Source organism: Monodon monoceros, unplaced genomic scaffold, assembly GCF_005190385.1.
Source record: "Monodon monoceros isolate NGI ecotype Baffin Bay Population unplaced genomic scaffold, NGI_Narwhal_1 Super_Scaffold_6, whole genome shotgun sequence".
NCBI classification, from domain to species: domain Eukaryota; kingdom Metazoa; phylum Chordata; class Mammalia; order Artiodactyla; family Monodontidae; genus Monodon; species Monodon monoceros.
The window spans coordinates 46,906,306-46,924,331 of NW_021703783.1; the positions used below are offsets into that span (position 1 = coordinate 46,906,306).

The following is an 18,026-nucleotide window of genomic DNA, read 5'->3' on the forward strand; positions in this document are numbered from 1 at the left end:
GTAAGGAGGCAAAGGAATGAAATTAGAGTGGCAGACACAATCAGGTTCAAGAGAATTAGATATGTTACATGTCTCAACTCGGGGGTGAGCACACTTGTGTTCATTTTATGAATAGGTCCTAAAACATATATGTACATTACACTTATTAAATGTAAAACAGTTTAAACAAAGGGGGCATTTTGCATGGAAAATGTAAAGGGAAGAAAGAAAGGAAAAGGGGAAAGAGGGAAAGAGGGAGAGGCAGAGAAATCTTTCCTAAATTCTTCCTCCAAAATATTATTGGTAGGGTGGAAATGGATCAGCAAAACAACACAAAAGTTTATCTTCCATAATGTTTTAGAACTTTGAGTTTGGCACTTTGAGTTTTCTGAGTCAAGGTATAATCTCTTATGTTCAAGAAATATATTTTTCGGCAAAAAGTAAGAAAAAATCTTAGTTTTGGAGTTAGCATAGAACATAAGACAACTTAAAAATTCTTAAAAACAGCTTTAAAAATTGTATGCAATATTCACTGTGGAGCAGTCCTCATGAATGATTCTCTTAGAGACCCCATCACTTGGCTTTGGAGATGAGAAAGCATCCTTATCATGAACCCTTGCTTTGCTGGGATGACACCCACAATTACTATGAATCTCCCCCAAAGCTCTCAATTCTACTTTTATAGGCTGGGAAGGTGCACTGGGGTGACCATGTATGGAAGATGTGTCTTCTCCTGTTAAGCCCAAGGCATGGGGCCTGGCCCCAGCGGTTTGCCCCTTTTTAAAAGGTAAGTATTTAAGGCTGCTTTGTCCTTCAGTTTGGTTCACCGTAGCCAATTTGGAGGCATGTGAATAACATCTTCCTTAACGACTTCTTAATTTTATACCAGTAACCCTTATTAAAGAGAATTTAAAGTTTTATCTATGGATCCAAGTGCTGTACTAAAGAAGAGAAGAAATGCACACACACACACACACACACACACACACACACACACTGTGGGGCAAAAACAGGATTGTGAAATATGAAGGACCTCTTTATAAAATTCATATTTTGAAAGATGACTCTTTTTGGTTTTAAACACAGGGGGAAAAGATTTTGTCTTATAAGCATCCCTCCCTCACACCACATCTTTCCATTCCCTGGTGTACTTGTTCCATAATTAAATGCTAATTAAATGCACATGTGTAAGTATTTTAAGTGTTACAAAATTCAAGGCAGTCTTAACTTTCTCTTCAATCAAAAATAAAACAAGAAAGTAAGTTGCTAGTCTGTGGACTTTACAGAGGAAAGAGAACAGAATTGTAAAATCATATTTCACAGAAAAATCTAAATTGACTTTTCAGGTTATGAATACTTGATTATGGTAGGGACAGTCCAGAAATAGACTAAAATAAAATTAAATGGAATTTTAATTCATTTGGAAAAAGTATTCACTATACTGAGTCTTATGCTCAGAAAAGAGAACAGAAAGGGCATAATTTTGAGCTGTCAAGCTTAACACACACATATAAAACAAATATCGTCACCCTGTTCTATGGCAGAATTGAGCCTTCTCAATATCATACTGGGGTAGAATCAAAAGAGTGGCCAGAGATGTACTCTGGCATGAAGAAATATGATCTACAAAAAGCACAGAAAGGAAATTTACATGTATACGTATTATTAAGATACATATCATTAAAGATGGTTTCATTATAGGATGACTGCAATTTGAAACTCATCTTTATTACGTGTCAACTCAACATTTTAACGTCATTATCTTAAAAATGGAAATGCTAAGAAGAAAACAAAGTCACGATTCCATACTCTTTGAACATTATTTGCAGAAGTGTCAGTAATCCTGGAAACATTTAAATAATCATTCATTACCTATCAAAGTCATATTAAGAATAACTCTTTCTACATTTTTACTTAAAGAGAATTGCCATGGGCAGACCCACATTTAGTAAAATTAACTGATCAGTAAAAGCAGAACCTAATAGTTTGTGTTAAAGGGAGTCCCCTTCCTCAGAGAGCTGAGGAAGAAAACAGAACAGCTTACCTTTATGATGGTTTGCACTGGACACAACTTTCCCCCACAAGGTTACAATAAATATTATTATTAGCAGTTTTCCTTTTGTTGCTTTCTGTAAGTATCTCTTACTCATCCTGCAAATAAAAAAATAATAATAATAAAAACCTAAGTATGTGAAACCATTGTTTTTCCATTATAACTGTGCTACATTTAAAGCTTCCCATGACACCTTAACACCTAAATTTGCATTTCTTATATTAAAATGCTATTCACTGTATATAAACTATGAACAGAAAAAAAATTAAAGTTTTCCAAATAAAGTACCTTCATACAATGCAAGAGGTAAGAGAGGCCCTACCTCAGTCAATCTTATTTCACTTAACAACAGCCTAAATCAACTGGGAAACATTACCATTTTTCTTTCCATATAAATATAGATTCAACTTATTCAAAAAATCCAAGGCACAGTTGTTTGAATAATCTTTAAATAAGTGACTTATTCTACTTTAAGAAAAACAAACAAAACAAAACCTTCTTCAAGGCCAGGTCAAATGGTCAGGGTAAACAGTTTAGATAAAATGTGTGTGATGAATCCCTGCATAGAATAAAGTCACTTCAAATCTATTATTCCTAATGTGTTTTTAAAAAGTCACCTTACGGGCTTCCCTGGTGGCGCAGTGGTTGAGAGCCCGCCTGCCGATGCAGGGGACACGGGTTCGTGCCCCGGTCTGGGAAGATCCCGCATGCCGCGGAACGGCTGGGCCCGTGAGCCATGGCCGCTGGGTCTGCGCGTCCGGAGCCTGTGCTCCGCAATGGGAGAGGCCAAAACACTGAGCGGCCCGTGTATCGCAAAAAAAAAAAAAAAGTCACCTTACTGTACAACACTACTACTAGAGATACACAGATGTTTTAATATTACTGGAATCTACCATGCTGTACTTTATGAGAAGTAGAAGAAAACTGGAAAAGCAAAATGAAATATATCAGGTTAACATTTTCAAGTTGAGACTACAAAACTCAGGAAAGCAAAGTTAAAATAATAGCTACCCATAATAAAAATTTAGCAACTACTTTCTGTAGCACCTAATACAATATTATTTCAATTGTTTTTCAGGACGAATTGGGGATGTTGGTATGTCTAACCCCATTTGTAGATGATGAAATTTGGAAATTTGCTGAGGTCATGTTTAATGATAGAGTAAAAAGTCAAATCTCAAATAGTCTAAATCTAAAATCTTTATATTAACTACTATATTGCTAAGGGGCAAGTGGAATACATAAGATATAATGCATCTGCATTTATTTATGAGGCAGATAAAATATACATCCATCACCCTGTGCCTTCTCAGGTTCAGATCCTATTTTGAACTCTAATCTTGTTTGACCTACATTCTTGCCTTCACTCTACTGCAAGTTTGTGAGGTCACTTCCTGACCTAGATTGACTCCCCTTCCTCGAGTTCTCTAAGTTATCTTTTCCTTTCACCTTCACTTCCAAAATATTCTATCTCCAAAAGTATGACTCAGTGGTGGCAATGATGGCTGTATAATTTTGAAGAGAAGTCATTCACACCGATAAGTGGATGAAAAAATAAATGGATATATTACTTATATTTAATATGGGTATACATGAACACTTCTTGGCCTGGGGAAGTTGTGCGCGCTGATTCAGATGCTGAGGAGACAGCGCAGTATGACTAAGAACACAGACTTACCCCCGAGTCAGATTGTTTGGATTTGAGTCCAGGCCCTCCTGGTTTTTAATTCTGTCATCTTATGCGAGTTTCTGGATCTCCTGCCTCAGCTTCTTCTTCTCTAATATGGGATATGTATGTGAAAAGCCTGGCCCAATGGCTGGCATGTATAAGGGCTCAAAAAGAATGAGACCGGAAAGTGTTCAGTCATTTGGATGTTTTGTTCCTTGAGTGCATGAGAGGCCTGTGGAGGGAGATGACTGGAGGGAATTTCAGTGGCCCCAATAGCTGCAAGTCCTCCACGGACCTTGGTCTTGTGACATGTCTAGATAATGTACAAAGGAACAGGTGTTTGATCTTTCAGATTAGATTGCTTGGCTTAAAATCTGGCTTCCTGCCTACTTTCTGTATGACTTTGGATAAATTACTTAACTAAGAGTATTTTTATTGTATTTAAAATGAGAAGGGGAGACCTTCAAGATGGTAGAGGAGTAAGATGTGGAGATCACCTTCCTCCCCACAAATACATCAGAAATACATCTATATGTGGAACAACTCCTACAGAACACCTACTGAACGCTGGCAGAAGACCTCAGACTTCCCAAAAGGAAAGAAACTCCCCACGTACCTGGGTAGGGCAAAAGAAAAAAGAAAAAACAGAGACAAAAGAATAGGGACAGGACCTGCCCCTCTGGGAGGGAGGTGTGAAGAAGGAAAAGTTTCCACACACTAGGAAGCCCCTTCGTGGGCAGAGACTGCCGGTGGCGGGGGGCGGAAGCTTCGGAGGGGTGCAGGGGTGCAGAGGGCAAAGCGGAGAGATTCCCGCAAGAGGATCGGTGCCGACCAGCACTCACCAGCCTGACAAGCTTGTCTGCTTACCTGCTGGGATGGGTGGGGGCTGGGAGCTGAGGCTCCAGCTTCGGAGGTCAGATCCCAGGGAGAGGACTGGGGTTGGCTGCGTGAACACAGGCTGAAGGGGGCTACTATGCCACAGCTAGCCAGCCAGGAGGGAGTCTGGGACAAAGTCTGGAACTGCCTAAGAGGCAAGAGACCATTGTTTTGGGGTGCCCAAGCGGAGGGGATTCAGAGCACTGCCTAAACGAGCTCCAGAGACGGACGTGAGCTGCGCCTATCAGTGGGGACACCAGAGATGGGCATGAAACGCTAAGGCTGCTGCTGCAGCCACCAAGCATGTGTGCAAGCACAGGTCACTATCCACACCTCCCTCCTGGGAGCCTGTGCAGCCCGCCACTGCCAGGGTCCTGTGATCCAGGGACCACTTCCCCAGGAGAACACACGGGGCGCCTAAGGCTGTTGCAACGTCATGCCGGCCTCTGCCGCTGCAGGCTTGCCCCACATTCCATGCCCTCCCTCCCTCCGGCCTGAGTGAGCCAGAGCCCCCTGATCAGCTGCTCCTTTAACCCCATCCTGTCTGAGCGAAGAACAGACGCCCTCAGGCGACCTACACGCAGAGGAAGGGCCAATCCAAAGCTGAACCCCAGAACCTGTGAGAACAAAGAAGAGAAAGGGAAACCTCTCCCAGCAGCCACAAGGAGCAAGAGAATAAATCTCCACAATCAATGTGATGTACCCTGCATCTCTGTAATACCTGAATAGACAATGAATCATCCCAAAATTGAGGCGGTGGCCTTTGTGTGATTTTGTGTGTAGAGCTTTGCTTTTACCATTTTTCCTACAGTTCTATCCGTTTTTTTGTTTTTTGTGTTTTTTTAGTACAGTTTTTTAGCTCTTCTTATCATTGGTGGATTGTTTTTTGGTTTGGTTGCTCTCTTCTTTCTTTTTTCTTTACTTTTTAATAATTTTTATTTTAATAACTTTCTTTTCTTTTCTTTCTTTCTTTCTTTTTTTCTCCTTTTTCTTCTGAGCTGTGTGGTTGACAGGGTCTTGGTGAGCCCAGCTGGGTGTCAGGCATGTGCTTCTGAGGTGGCAGAGCTGAGTTCAGGACACTAGTCCACCAGAGACCACCTGGCTCGATGGAATATTAAACAGCAAAAGCTCTCCCAGAGATCTCCATCTGAACGGTAAGACCCAGCTCCACTCAAAACCAGCAGCCAGAGTGCCGGACACCCTACACCAAACAACTAGCAAGGCAGGACCACAACCCCACCCATTAGCAGAGAGGCTGCCTAAAATCATAATAATGTCACAGACACCACAAAACACACCACTGGACATGGTCCTGCCCACCAGAAAGACAAGATCCAGCCTTATCCACCAGAACACAGGCACTAGTCCCCTCCACCAGGAAGCCTACACAACCCACTGAACAAATGTTACCCACTGGGGGCAGACACCAAAAACAACAGGAAATATGAACCTGCAGCCTGTGAAAAGGAGACCCCAAACACAGTAAGTGAGGCAAAATGACAAGACATAGAAACACACAGCAGATGAAGGAGCAAAGTAAAAACACACCACACCAAAAAATGAAGAGGAAATAGGCAGCCTACCTGAAAAAAAATTCAGAGTAATGATAGTAAAGATGATCCAAAATCTTGGAAACAGAAAATACAAGAAACGTTTAACAAGGACCCAGAAGAACTAAGGAGCAAACAAACAATGATGAACAACACAATGAATGAAATTTAAAATTCTCTAGAAGGAATCAATAGCAGAATAACAGAGGCAGAAGAATGGATAAGTGACCTGGAAGATAAAATAGTGGAAATAACTACCTCAGACCAGAAAAAAGAATGAGAAAAATTGGCAACAGTCTCAGAGACCTCTGGGACAACATTAAATGCACCAACATTCGAATTATAGGGGTCCCAGAAGAAAAAGAGAAAAAGAAAGGGACTGAGAAATATTTGAAGAGATTATAGTTGAAAATTTCCCTAATATGGGAAAGGAAATAATCAAGTCTAGAAAGCTCAGAGAATCCCATAGATGATAAATCCAAGGAGAAACACGTCAAGACACATATTAATCAAACAGTCAAAAATTAAATACAAGGAAAAAATATTAAAAGCTGCAAGGGATAAACAACAAATAACATACATGGGAGTCCCCATAAGGTTAACAGCTGATCTTTCAGCAGAAACTCTGCAAGCCAGAAGGGAGTGGCAGAACATATTTAAAGAGATGAAAGGGAAAAAACTACAACCAAGATTACTCTGCCCAGCAAAGATCTCATCAGATTCGACAAGGAAATCAAAACCTTTACAAAACAAGAAAAATCTTAGAGAATTCAGCACCACAAAACAGCTTTACAACAAATGCTAAAGGAACTTCTCTAGGCAGGAAACATAAGAGTAGGAAAAGACCTACAAAAATAAAACCCACAACAATTGAGAAAATGGTAATAGGAACATACATATTGATAATTACCTTAAATGGAAATGGATTAAATGATCCAACCAAAAGACATAGACTGGCTGGATGGACACAGAAACAAGACCCATATATATGCTGTCTACAAGAGACCCACTTCAGACCTAGGGACACATAGAGACTGAAAGTTAGGGGGTGGAAAAAGATATTCCATACAAATGGAGATCACAAGAAAGCAAGAGTAGCAATTCTCATATCAGACAAAATAGACTTTAAAGACTATTACAAGAGACAAAGAAGGACACTACATAATGATCAAGGGATCGATCCAAGAAGATATAACACTTGTAAATATTTATGCATTCAACATAGGAGCACCTCAATACATAAGGCAAATGCTAACAGCCATAAAAGGGAAAATCGACAGTAACACAATCATAGTAGGGGACTTTCACCAATGGACAGATCATCCAAAATGAAAATAAATAAGGAAACACAAGCTTTAAATTATACATTAAACAAGACGGACTTAATTGATATTTATAGGACATTCCATCCGAAAAAAACCAGAATACACTTTCTTCACAAGTGCTCATGTAATATTTTCCAGGATAGATCATTTCTAGGGTCACAAATCAAGTCTTGGTAAATTTAAGAAAATTGAAATCATATCAAGTAACTTTTCTGACCACAACACTATGAGACTAGATATCAATTACAGGAAAACATCTGTAAAAAATACAAACACCTGGAGGCTAAACAGTACACCACTAAATAACGAAGAGATCACTGAAGAGCTCACAGAGGAAATTAAAAAATACCTAGAAACAAATGACAATGGAGAAAAGACAACCCAAAACCTATGGGATGCAGCAAAAGCAGTTCTAAGAGGGAAGTTTACAGCAATACAATCCTACCTCGAGACACAAGAAAAATCTCAAATAAACAACCTAACCTTACACCTAAAGCAGTTAGAGAAAGAAGAACAAAAACAAATCCCAAAGTTAGCAGAAGGAAAGAAATCATAAAGATCAGATCAGAAAGAAAAGAAATGAAGGAAATGATAGCAAAGATCAAGAAAACTAAAAGCTGGTTCTTTGAGAAGATAAACAAAATTGATAAACCATTAGCCAGACTTATCAAGAAAAAAAGGGAAAATACTCAAATCAATAGAAATAGAAATGAAAAAGCAGAAGTAACAACTGACACTGCAGAAATACAAAGGATCATGAGAGATTACTATAAGCAACTCTATGCCAATAAAATGGACAACCTGGAAGAAATGGACAAATTCTTAGAAAAGCACAACCTTCTGAGGCAGAACAAGGAAGAAATAGAAAATATAAACAGGCCAATCACAAGCACTGAAATTGAAACTGTGATTAAAAAGCTTCCAACAAACAAAATCCCAGGACTAGATTGCTTCACAGGCAAGTTCTATCAAACATTTAGAGAAGAGCTAACAGCTATCCTTCTCAAACTCTTCCAAAATATAGCAGAGGGAGGAACACACCCAAACTCATTTTATGATGCCACCATCACCCTGATACTAAAACCAGACAAAGATGTCACAAAGAAAACTACAGGCCAATATCACTGATGAACATAGATGCAAAAATCCTCAACAAATTACTAGCAAACAGAATCCAACAGCACATGAAAAGGATCATACACCATGATCAAGTGGGGTATGTCCCAGGAATGCAAGGATTTTCATTATACACAAATCAATCAATGTGATAAACCATATTAACAAATTGAAGGAGAAAAACCATACGACCATCTCAATGATGCAGAAAATGCTTTTGACAAAACTCAGCACCGACTTATAATAAAATCCCTCCAGAAAGTAGGCATAGAGGGAACTTACCTCAACAAAATAAAGGCCATATATGAAAAACCCAAAGCCAAAATCATTCTCAATGGTGAAAAACTGAAACCATTTCCTCTAAGATCAGGAACAAGACAAGGTTGTCCACTCTCACTACTATTATTCAACATAGTTTTGGAAGTTTTAGCCACAGCAATCAGAGAAGAATAAGAAGTAAAAGGATTCCAAATCGGAAAAGAAGTAAAGCTGTCACTGTTTGCAGATGACAGGACACTATACATAAAGAATCCTAAAGATGGTACCAGAAAACTGTTAGAGCTAATCAATGAATTTGGTAAAGTAGCAGGATACAAAATTAATGCACAGAAATCTCTTGCAGTCCTATCCACTAATGATGAAAAATCTGAAAGAGAAATTAAGGAAATACTCCCATTTACCATTGCAACAAAAAGAATAAAATACCTAGGAATAAACCTACCTAAGGAGACAAAAGACTTATATGCAGAAAACTATAAGACACTAATGAAAGAAATTAAAGATGATACAAACAGATGGAGAGATATACCATGTTCTTAGATTGGAAGAATCAACATTGTGAAAATGACTATACTTCTCAAAGCAATCTAGAGATTCAGTGCAATCCCTATGAAACTACAAATGGCATTTTTCACAGAACTAGAACAAAAAGTTTCACAATTTGTATGGAACCACGAAAGACCCCGAATACCCAAAGCAATCTTGAGAAAGAAAAACAGAGCTGGAGGAATCAGGCTCCCTGACTTCAGACTGTACTACAAAGCTACAATAATCAAGACAGTATGGAACTGGCACAAAAACAGAAATACAGATCAATGGAACAGGATAGAAAGCCCAGAGGTAAACCCACCCACATATGGTCACCTTATTTTTGATAAAGGAGGCAAGAATATACAATGGAGAAAAGACAGCCTCTTCAATAAGTGGTGCTGGGAAAACTGGACAGCCACATGTAAAAGAATGAAATTAGAATACTCCCTAACACCATACACAAAAATAAACTCAAAATGGATTAAAGACCTAAATGTAAGGCCAGACGCTCTAAAACTCTTAGAGGAAAACATAGGCAGAACACTCTATGACATAAATCACAGCAAGATCCTTTTTGACCCACCTCCTAGAGAAAGGGAAATAAAAACAAAAATAAACAAATAAACCTAATGAAACTCCAAAGCTTTTGTACAACAAAGGAAAACATAAACAAGATGAAAAGACAACCTCAGAATGGGAGAAAGTATTTGCAAATGAAGCAACTGACAAGGGATTAATCTCCAAAATTTACAAGCAGTTCATGCAGCTCAATATCAAAAAATCAAAAAACCCAATCCAAAAATGGGCAGAAGACCTAAATAGACATTTCTCCAAAGAAGATATACAGATTGCCAACAAACACATGAAAGGATGCTCAACATCACTAATCATTAGAGAAATGCAAATCAAAACGACAATGAGGTATCACCTCACACCAGTCAGAATGGCCGTCAACAAAAAATCTACAAACAATAAATGCTGGAGAGGGTGTGGAGAAATGGGGACCCTCCTGTCCTGTTGGTGGAATGTAAATTGATACAGCCACTATGGAGAACAGTATGGAGGTTCCTAAAAAATCTAAAAATAGAACTTCCATATGACCCAGCACCCACTACTGGGCATATACCCTAAGAAAACCATAATTCAAAAAGCGTTATGTACCACAATGTTCATTGCAGCTCTATTTACAATAGCTAGGACATGGAAGCAACCTAAGTGTCCATCGACAGATGAATGGATAAAGAAGGTGTGGCACATATATACAACGGAATATTACTCAGCCATAAAAAGAAACGAAATTGAATTATTTTAGTGAGATGGATGGACCTAGAGTCTGTCATACAGAGTGAAGTAAGTCAGAAAGAGAAAAACAAATGCCGTATGCTAACCCATATATATATGGTATCTTAAAAAAAAAAGTTTCTGAAGAACCTAGGGGCAGGGCAGGAATAAAGACGTAGACATAGAGATTGGACTTGAGGACACGGGGAGGGAGAAGGGTAAGCTGGACGAAGTGAGAGAGTGGCATGGACATACATACACTACCAAATGTAAAATAGATAGCTAGTGGGGAGCAGCTGCATAGCACAGGGAGATCAGAGGGGTGGCATAGGGAGGGTGGGAGGGAGATGCAAGGGGGAGGAGATATGGGTATACATGTATATGTATAGCTGATTCACTTTGTTATAAAGCAGAAACTAACACAACATTGTAAAGCAATTATACCCCAATAAAGATGTTTAAAAAAAAAAGAATTTAGGAAAAATAAATTCTGCAACCAAAAAAAAAAAAAAAGAGAGAGAATAACAACAATATCTACCTCATAGTGTTGTTTGTATGAAAACTAAATGAGATAGTTCATGAAAAGAATTTAACACTATGCGTAGAAGATAATAAATGCTCAATAAGTATTAAGCATTACTATGGTCATTACTTGGTTAGATCAGCATTTTCCTAATCTGTGTGTTCTGTGAGGCATCACTTTCACAGAATGTTAATACAGTATTAGTTAAAAACAAAGGGGGCAAATAGCTTTGCAAAATTCTGGGTTCAACAGACTTAACCAGATTTTTTCTTTCTTTTAACCAGAGGCATATCTGAGTGTGCAGCATTTTCCAGAAACCTTTCTTCACAGTGTAATACAGGATACTTATGTCCTCAGGAAGTGTCTGAAAGAAATAATCTGGTTTATTATTCACTGTCAGTAAACCAAATGCCCATTTAAAGTCTTCCATTCCATTGCCTTTGTGTTTGTTTTGCGGAGGGGGCACTCTTACTAATAGCTTTGTTATGAGCTCCTACTTTTCTCACATTTTTGCAGCCGTCCTGCCTCCTCTTCTACATCCAATCCCTGTGACTATATTGGACTGCATATCCTATAACAGAGTGAACAGTTTAGCAAAATTCATCTGACAAGAAGAGCTGCTTAGCATAATTCTTGATAATAGGTTTCCCATAGCAAATGGCCTCTGCTACAAGGTCAATGACCCATTGTATTTTCCATACCATTGTCCACCCACCAAATGGGATGACAGAACTGACAGCTGGTCAAACTGGTAACTAGACATATGGAAACAGAAACACCACAAAGTCACCAGGCTGTCAAACTAAAAAAGAAAGGAGAATGCCGGTCAACATTTGGAAGTCTGTAAAGACCCCTGTCTTCCCTCTCATACCACCCCCACGCCAGTCCAGTCAATTACCATGTTCTGTCAATACTATTTCCTGAATATCTGTTAATCTCACACACTTATTTCCATACCTACTGCAATACTGCAATTCGGACCACCAAAATTTCTCATGGGCAACACACAGCTTCCTAACTGGACTTCCTGCTGCCAATATTGCCATCCTCTGGAATTGAAGCCAGGGTCTGTGTCATGCTTTTTCTATTTGCCATATGTAGTACTTAGTAAGTGCCTGATAAATACTGTTGACTGAGTGTAATGCATTTTTCTATGCTGTAGTCAAACATGTAACTATGATCATGAGACACCCTTCATATGATTATAACCTTCACATGATTCCCTTCTATTTTGAAAAAAAAAAAAAAAGAAGAAGGTCATAATCCTTAGCAGGGTTACACAAAACTTGTATTGGTATCAGGGAAAAAAACAAAAAAACCTTTCTCTTTACATCTCCAATCTTATTTTACTCCATTCTTCTCCATCTCTCTCTCCACATACACTCATAGTCAGCATTTTAACTCTACGAAATTTCCTCCAGGGCTTCCAGCTAAATCTCACCTCCTTGTCACCTGAAACATATTAGCCACCCACCCCCTCACCCCATCCACTCTTCAAAATTCTAACTTCTATTCATTGGTCAGGGGGCAGGTTAGAATTCCTCCTATAGGATTTGTTAAGACCTCGTTAAGTGCCCTACTTTTACATACTAGGCACTTGCCACATGTAATATAATTTTCTATTTACTTATCTCCATCCTTCACTGTCATATAAGATTCTTAAAGATAGGGACTGTGCACCACACATTTGGAAATACCTAGGGCATGGCCCAAGTTTCAGCTCAATAACTAGCAAATGAGTATTTGCTGAACACTGGTCATGTCATGTGGTAGACCCAAATATACTGTGTACTTGTCAACATGAGCAGGAAGCAAGTATGTGTCACTATTTTAGGATAAAACTAAGAAGGGACACACAGGAAGAAGAAAGTGGGAAAGGGGTAGGAGGGAGGAAGAAAAGAAAGGGCACCGTGGGCAAGAAGAAAAAGAGAAGGGAGAAATCCAATCTGTAATGTGATTTATTCTAACTGATTTTTAAATAACAACCAAGTTTGAGCAAACTGAAGTATAATAGGGCAATGAAGGAATTTGGACAAAGGGGCATCACCAAAGAAGAAAACCCAAAAGAAAAAAAGCTGAATGATACACTTTTTCTGGACTTTGTACAAGAGCACAGAAGGAGGGGGCATTCACTTCTCGTTCAATGTGCTAAACACCAGGTATCAGTTTAAAAACTTCCACCACAGTCAAGGGCCAAAAGCACTTTCAGAATTGTCACATTTATCTGTTTTTTTAAAAAAGCAAAATTTAAGTGAATTTTATAACAGCAAAAGTTGAGGGAAGAAGAAACTGGAAACTGAAGGATAAATTCAGAGAGGATGAAACTTTGAAATTGCTCCCCAAGCAGCAGCAGCTGGCAAGACAAGGGAAACAGGATAATTGAGAAATGGTAACCTTGACAGTGAAAGATGTTGAAGTGAAAAGTTGTCAAAGTAGAGGACTGACAATTAAATCTCCAGACTTTCTTCTGCTCTTCTCTTCTGTATTACATGTTTCAGTTTTATTCACTGAGATGTAGGTGTTTGAATGGTGTTAAAACCCTTTGCCTCCCCACTGATATTAAAAGTGCACTTAATTATAAATAAGCAAGAGCTGAAAAACTGTTATGCTGCTAGAAAAATCACTTCCCTGTAAAAAAAGAAGGTAAGTTTAACTGATCTAAAGAAGAGAAGATGGAAGAGGAAAAAAGGTGGGAAAGGCTTATATACAAAGGAGATAAAAGCTGCGGCCCAGAATCCAACCACCTGGCCTCACCTAGAGCTTAAGGCACTTCTGTGGCAATACATAACAAAAGTCTTTTTTAGGACATTTCTCTACGTTGGTCTAATATTCATACCCACCTATTATTAACTAATTACAATGACATGAACTTTAATTGCCAAATCTAGCACAGGAATTTAACCTTGAGATAGCATGCTCCAACTGATAAGTCAAGTTCCTTCTCTCCTGATGGGGACCAGAATGAGACTTAAAGAATGTAAATCAGATAATACTGCACCCCACTCCTTGATGGAAACCTCAGAATTTACCTACCTATTAAAATGAGATTAAAAATCTAAATTTCTCATTGGAGAGAAAGCTCAGCATCTCCCCCCTCAACCTCTCTGACCTCACTTCACAGCCCTGTTCCCCTCTTTCCCTACACTTCAGCCACACTGGCCTTCCCTCTGTCCCTCTGTCAGAGGACATGACCACCGGTTGACCCTCAAGCTGTACCCAGGCAGTCTGAGGCTCCTCACTCCCTCCCCTGTCCTTGGAATGTACATTCTGCCCACCGTGCCCACAGTGGGAGCTGTTCCAAGGATGTAGCCTTGAGAGTAATGTGTTGCCGAGACCATCTGGACTGAATACGTGACTGAACCCCAGTAAAACCTCTTAAGATCTGCTGGGCAGGTGTGGAGATCTACTCATCATCTAGCACCCAAGACAAGCTTGTAAGTTCTCTTGCTTGTTAAATGTGCCACCTAGCGATCTGCAGTGGTCTCTCTTTCTTGGGTCTCTCCTTGCCCTCCAAATATTGGAGCCGGTTTCAGATTTCACCCTGGAAGCTCCAAGGGTGCAAACCAATGCCCCTGTGCCAAGCTTGTTCTAGACCTCACATTAAATGTTAGCTCTGCCTTGAAGGCTCTCTCTCTAGTCTTTGCACAGTCAATTTCAGTTCATGACCACCTCCACAGAGAGCACCTCCTGAGCATCTTGCCCTTCAGAGTCCAGAGACACCCACCCCAGTCTCTCTTGCTCCCAATATTCTGTAGTGCAGATCTTCCTCAACTTACAGCGGGGTTATATCCAGATAAACCCATTGTAAGTTGAAAATGCTTTGATACACCTAACCTACAAAACATCATAGCTCAGCCTAGTCTACCTTAAACATGCTCAGAATGCTTACATTAGCCTACAGTTGGGCAAAACCATCTAACGTAAAGCCTATTTTATAATGAAGTGTTGAATATCTCATTAATTCATTGAATGCTGTACTGAAAATGAAAAACAGAATGGTTGTATGGGTGCAGAATGGTTCTAAGTGCAGAAGTTGTTTACCCTTGAGATCACGTGGCTGAAGGAAGCTGCAGTTCACCCATGTTGCCCAGTATCAGGAGCAAGTATTGTACCATATACTGCTAGCCTGGTTAAAGATCAAAATTCAAAGTATAGGTTCTACCGAATGTATATAACTTTCCCACTATGGTAAGTTAAACCATTGTAAATTGGGAACCATCTGTATTTTCTTCATTTATTATAATCTGAAATTATCTTATTCACTTATTTATATATTTGAGGTATTTATTTTCTTTTTCTCCCATTAAAATGTTATTTCTCTGAGGCAAGATCCTCTCTTTTTTTTTTTTTTGCCACACCATGCAGAACTTCCCCAACCAGGGATCGAACCTGTGCCCCCTGCATTGGAAGAATGGAATCTTAACCACTGGACCACAAGGGAAGTCTAAGATCCTCTCTATTAGTCACTCCTCCAGCACACAGAACAATACCTCCATCACAGAACATCAATGTATGTTTGATGAAGGAATGAGTGCATTGATTTTAGAATTAGAACAAATGAATCCTTTTTAATGAAGTTTTTATTACTTCTTCTATTTTAAACAGCTAAATGTCAGCTACACTAAGAAGCTAAGAATGCCAATGGAAAGAACAGTGTACATACTGGTGGAGTGATACAAAATGAAGTGAGGAGAGTGGGAGATGAAAACAAATGAAAGCAGACTAAATTACTAATCTTTCAAGAGACATGCTGAGAAGGGAAGTAAAGATAAAATGGTAGCAAAAGAGACAGACTTGAACAGATGATGGGAAAGAGCTAGAAGGAAGAGATAAGTTAAAAATACCAATGTCAGGGTAGACTAAGAAGACTAAAAGTTTTTGTAAACTTCTATGCTCTACAAATATGTTATTATTACAATATTATTATTATTACCATAAGTTATTGTTATTATTATTACTTTTAATCACTATTTTATTTATTTTTGAGTTTTTGAATTTTATTTACTTTTTTATACAGCAGGTTCTTATTAGTCATCAATTTTATACACATCAGTGTATACATGTCAAACCCAATCGCCCAATTCATCACACCACCACCACCACCCCCCTGCTGCTTTCCAGCCTTGGTGTCCATACGTTTGTTCTCTACATCTGTGTCTCAATTTCTGCCCTGCAAACTGGTTCATCTGTACTATTTTTCTAGATTTCCATTTTTATCGAATGCTTTAATATATGATATGTGTTTTTCTCTTTCTGACTTACTTCACTCTATATAACAGTCTCTAGATCCATCCATGTCTCAACAAATGACCCAATTTCGATCCTTTTTATGGCTGAGTCATATTCCATTGTATATATGTACTACATCTTCTCTATCCATCCGTCTGTCGATGGGCATTTAGATTGTTTCCATGACCTGGCTATTGTAAACAGTGCTGCAATGAACATTGGGGTGCATGTGTCTTTTTGAATTATGGTTTTCTCTGGGTATATGCCCAGTAGTGGGATTGCTGGATCATATGGTAATTCTACTTTCAGCTTTTTAAGGAACCTCCATACTGTTCTCCATAGTGGTTGTACTAATTCACATTCCCACCAGCAGTGCAAGAGGGTTCCCTTTTCTCCACACCCTCTCCAGCATTGGTTGTTTGTAGATTTTCTGATGATGCCCATTCTAACTGGTGTGAGGTGATACCTCATTGTAGTTTTGATTTGCATTTCTCTAATAATTAGTGATGTTGAGCAGCTTTTCATGTGCTTCTTGGCCATCTGTATGTCTTCTTTGGAGAAATGCCTATTTAGGTCTTCTGCCTATTTTTGGATTGGGTTGTTTGCTTTTCCAATATTGAGCTGCTTGAGCTGTTTATATATTTTGGAGATTAATCGATTGTCCGTTGATTCGTTTGCAAATATTTTCTCCCATTCTGAAGGTTGTCTTTTTGTATTGTTTATGGTTTCCTTAGCTGTGCAAAAGCTTTGAAGTTTCACCAAGTACCATTTGTTTATTTTTGGTTTTATTTCCATTACTCTAGGCGGTGGATCAAAAAAGATCTTGCTGTGATTTATGTCAAAGGGTGTTCTTCCTATGTTTCCCCTAAGAGTTTTATAGTGTCTGGTCTTACATTTAAGTCCCTAATCCATTTTGAGTTTATTTTTATGTATGGTGTTAGGGAGTGTTCTAATTTCATTCTTTTCCATGTAGCTGTCCAGTTTTCCCAGCACCATTTATTGAAGAGACTGTCTTCTCTCCATTGTATATCCTTGCCTCCTTTGCCATAGATTAGTTGACCATAGGTGCGTGGGTTTATCTCTGGGCTTTCTATCTTGTTCCATTGATCTATATTTCTGTTTTTGTGCCAGTACCATATTGTCTTGATTACTATAGCTTTGTAGTATAGTCTGAAGTCAGGAATTCTGATTCCTCCAGCTCCGTTTTTTTCCCTCAAGACTGCTTTGGCTATTCGGGGTCTTTTGTGTCTCCATACAAATTTTAAGATTTTTTGTTCTAGTTCCGTAAAAAATGCCATTGGTAATTTGATAGGGATTGTATTGAATCTGCAGATTGCTTTGGGTAGTGTAGTCATTTTCACAATATTGATTCTTCCAATCCAAGAACATGGTATATTTCTCAATCTCTTGGTGTCATCTTTAATTTCTTTCATCAGTGTCTTATAGTTTTCTGCATACAGGTCTCTTTCCCCCTAGGTAGGTTTATTCCTAGGTATTTTATTCTTTTTGTTGCAATGGTAAATGGGAGTGTTTCCTTAATTTCTCTTTCAGATTTTTCATCATTAGTGTATAGGAATGCAAGAGATTTCTGTGCATTAATTTTGTATCCTGCTAC

The 18,026-nt window shown here is 38.8% G+C and overlaps 1 protein-coding gene across 1 annotated transcript in view; it reads right to left on the bottom strand.

Annotated features, from left to right (window-relative positions):
• TAFA2 (TAFA chemokine like family member 2) overlaps nucleotides 1-18,026 on the bottom strand; it is a 540,141-nt gene that overhangs the window by 153,188 nt on the left and 368,927 nt on the right. Inside the window, exon 2 of the mRNA XM_029206748.1 lies at nucleotides 2,024-2,130. Coding sequence (XP_029062581.1) covers nucleotides 2,024-2,129 — 106 coding nt within the window. The 5' untranslated portion in view covers nucleotide 2,130. The remainder of the gene's footprint in view (nucleotides 1-2,023; nucleotides 2,131-18,026) is intronic.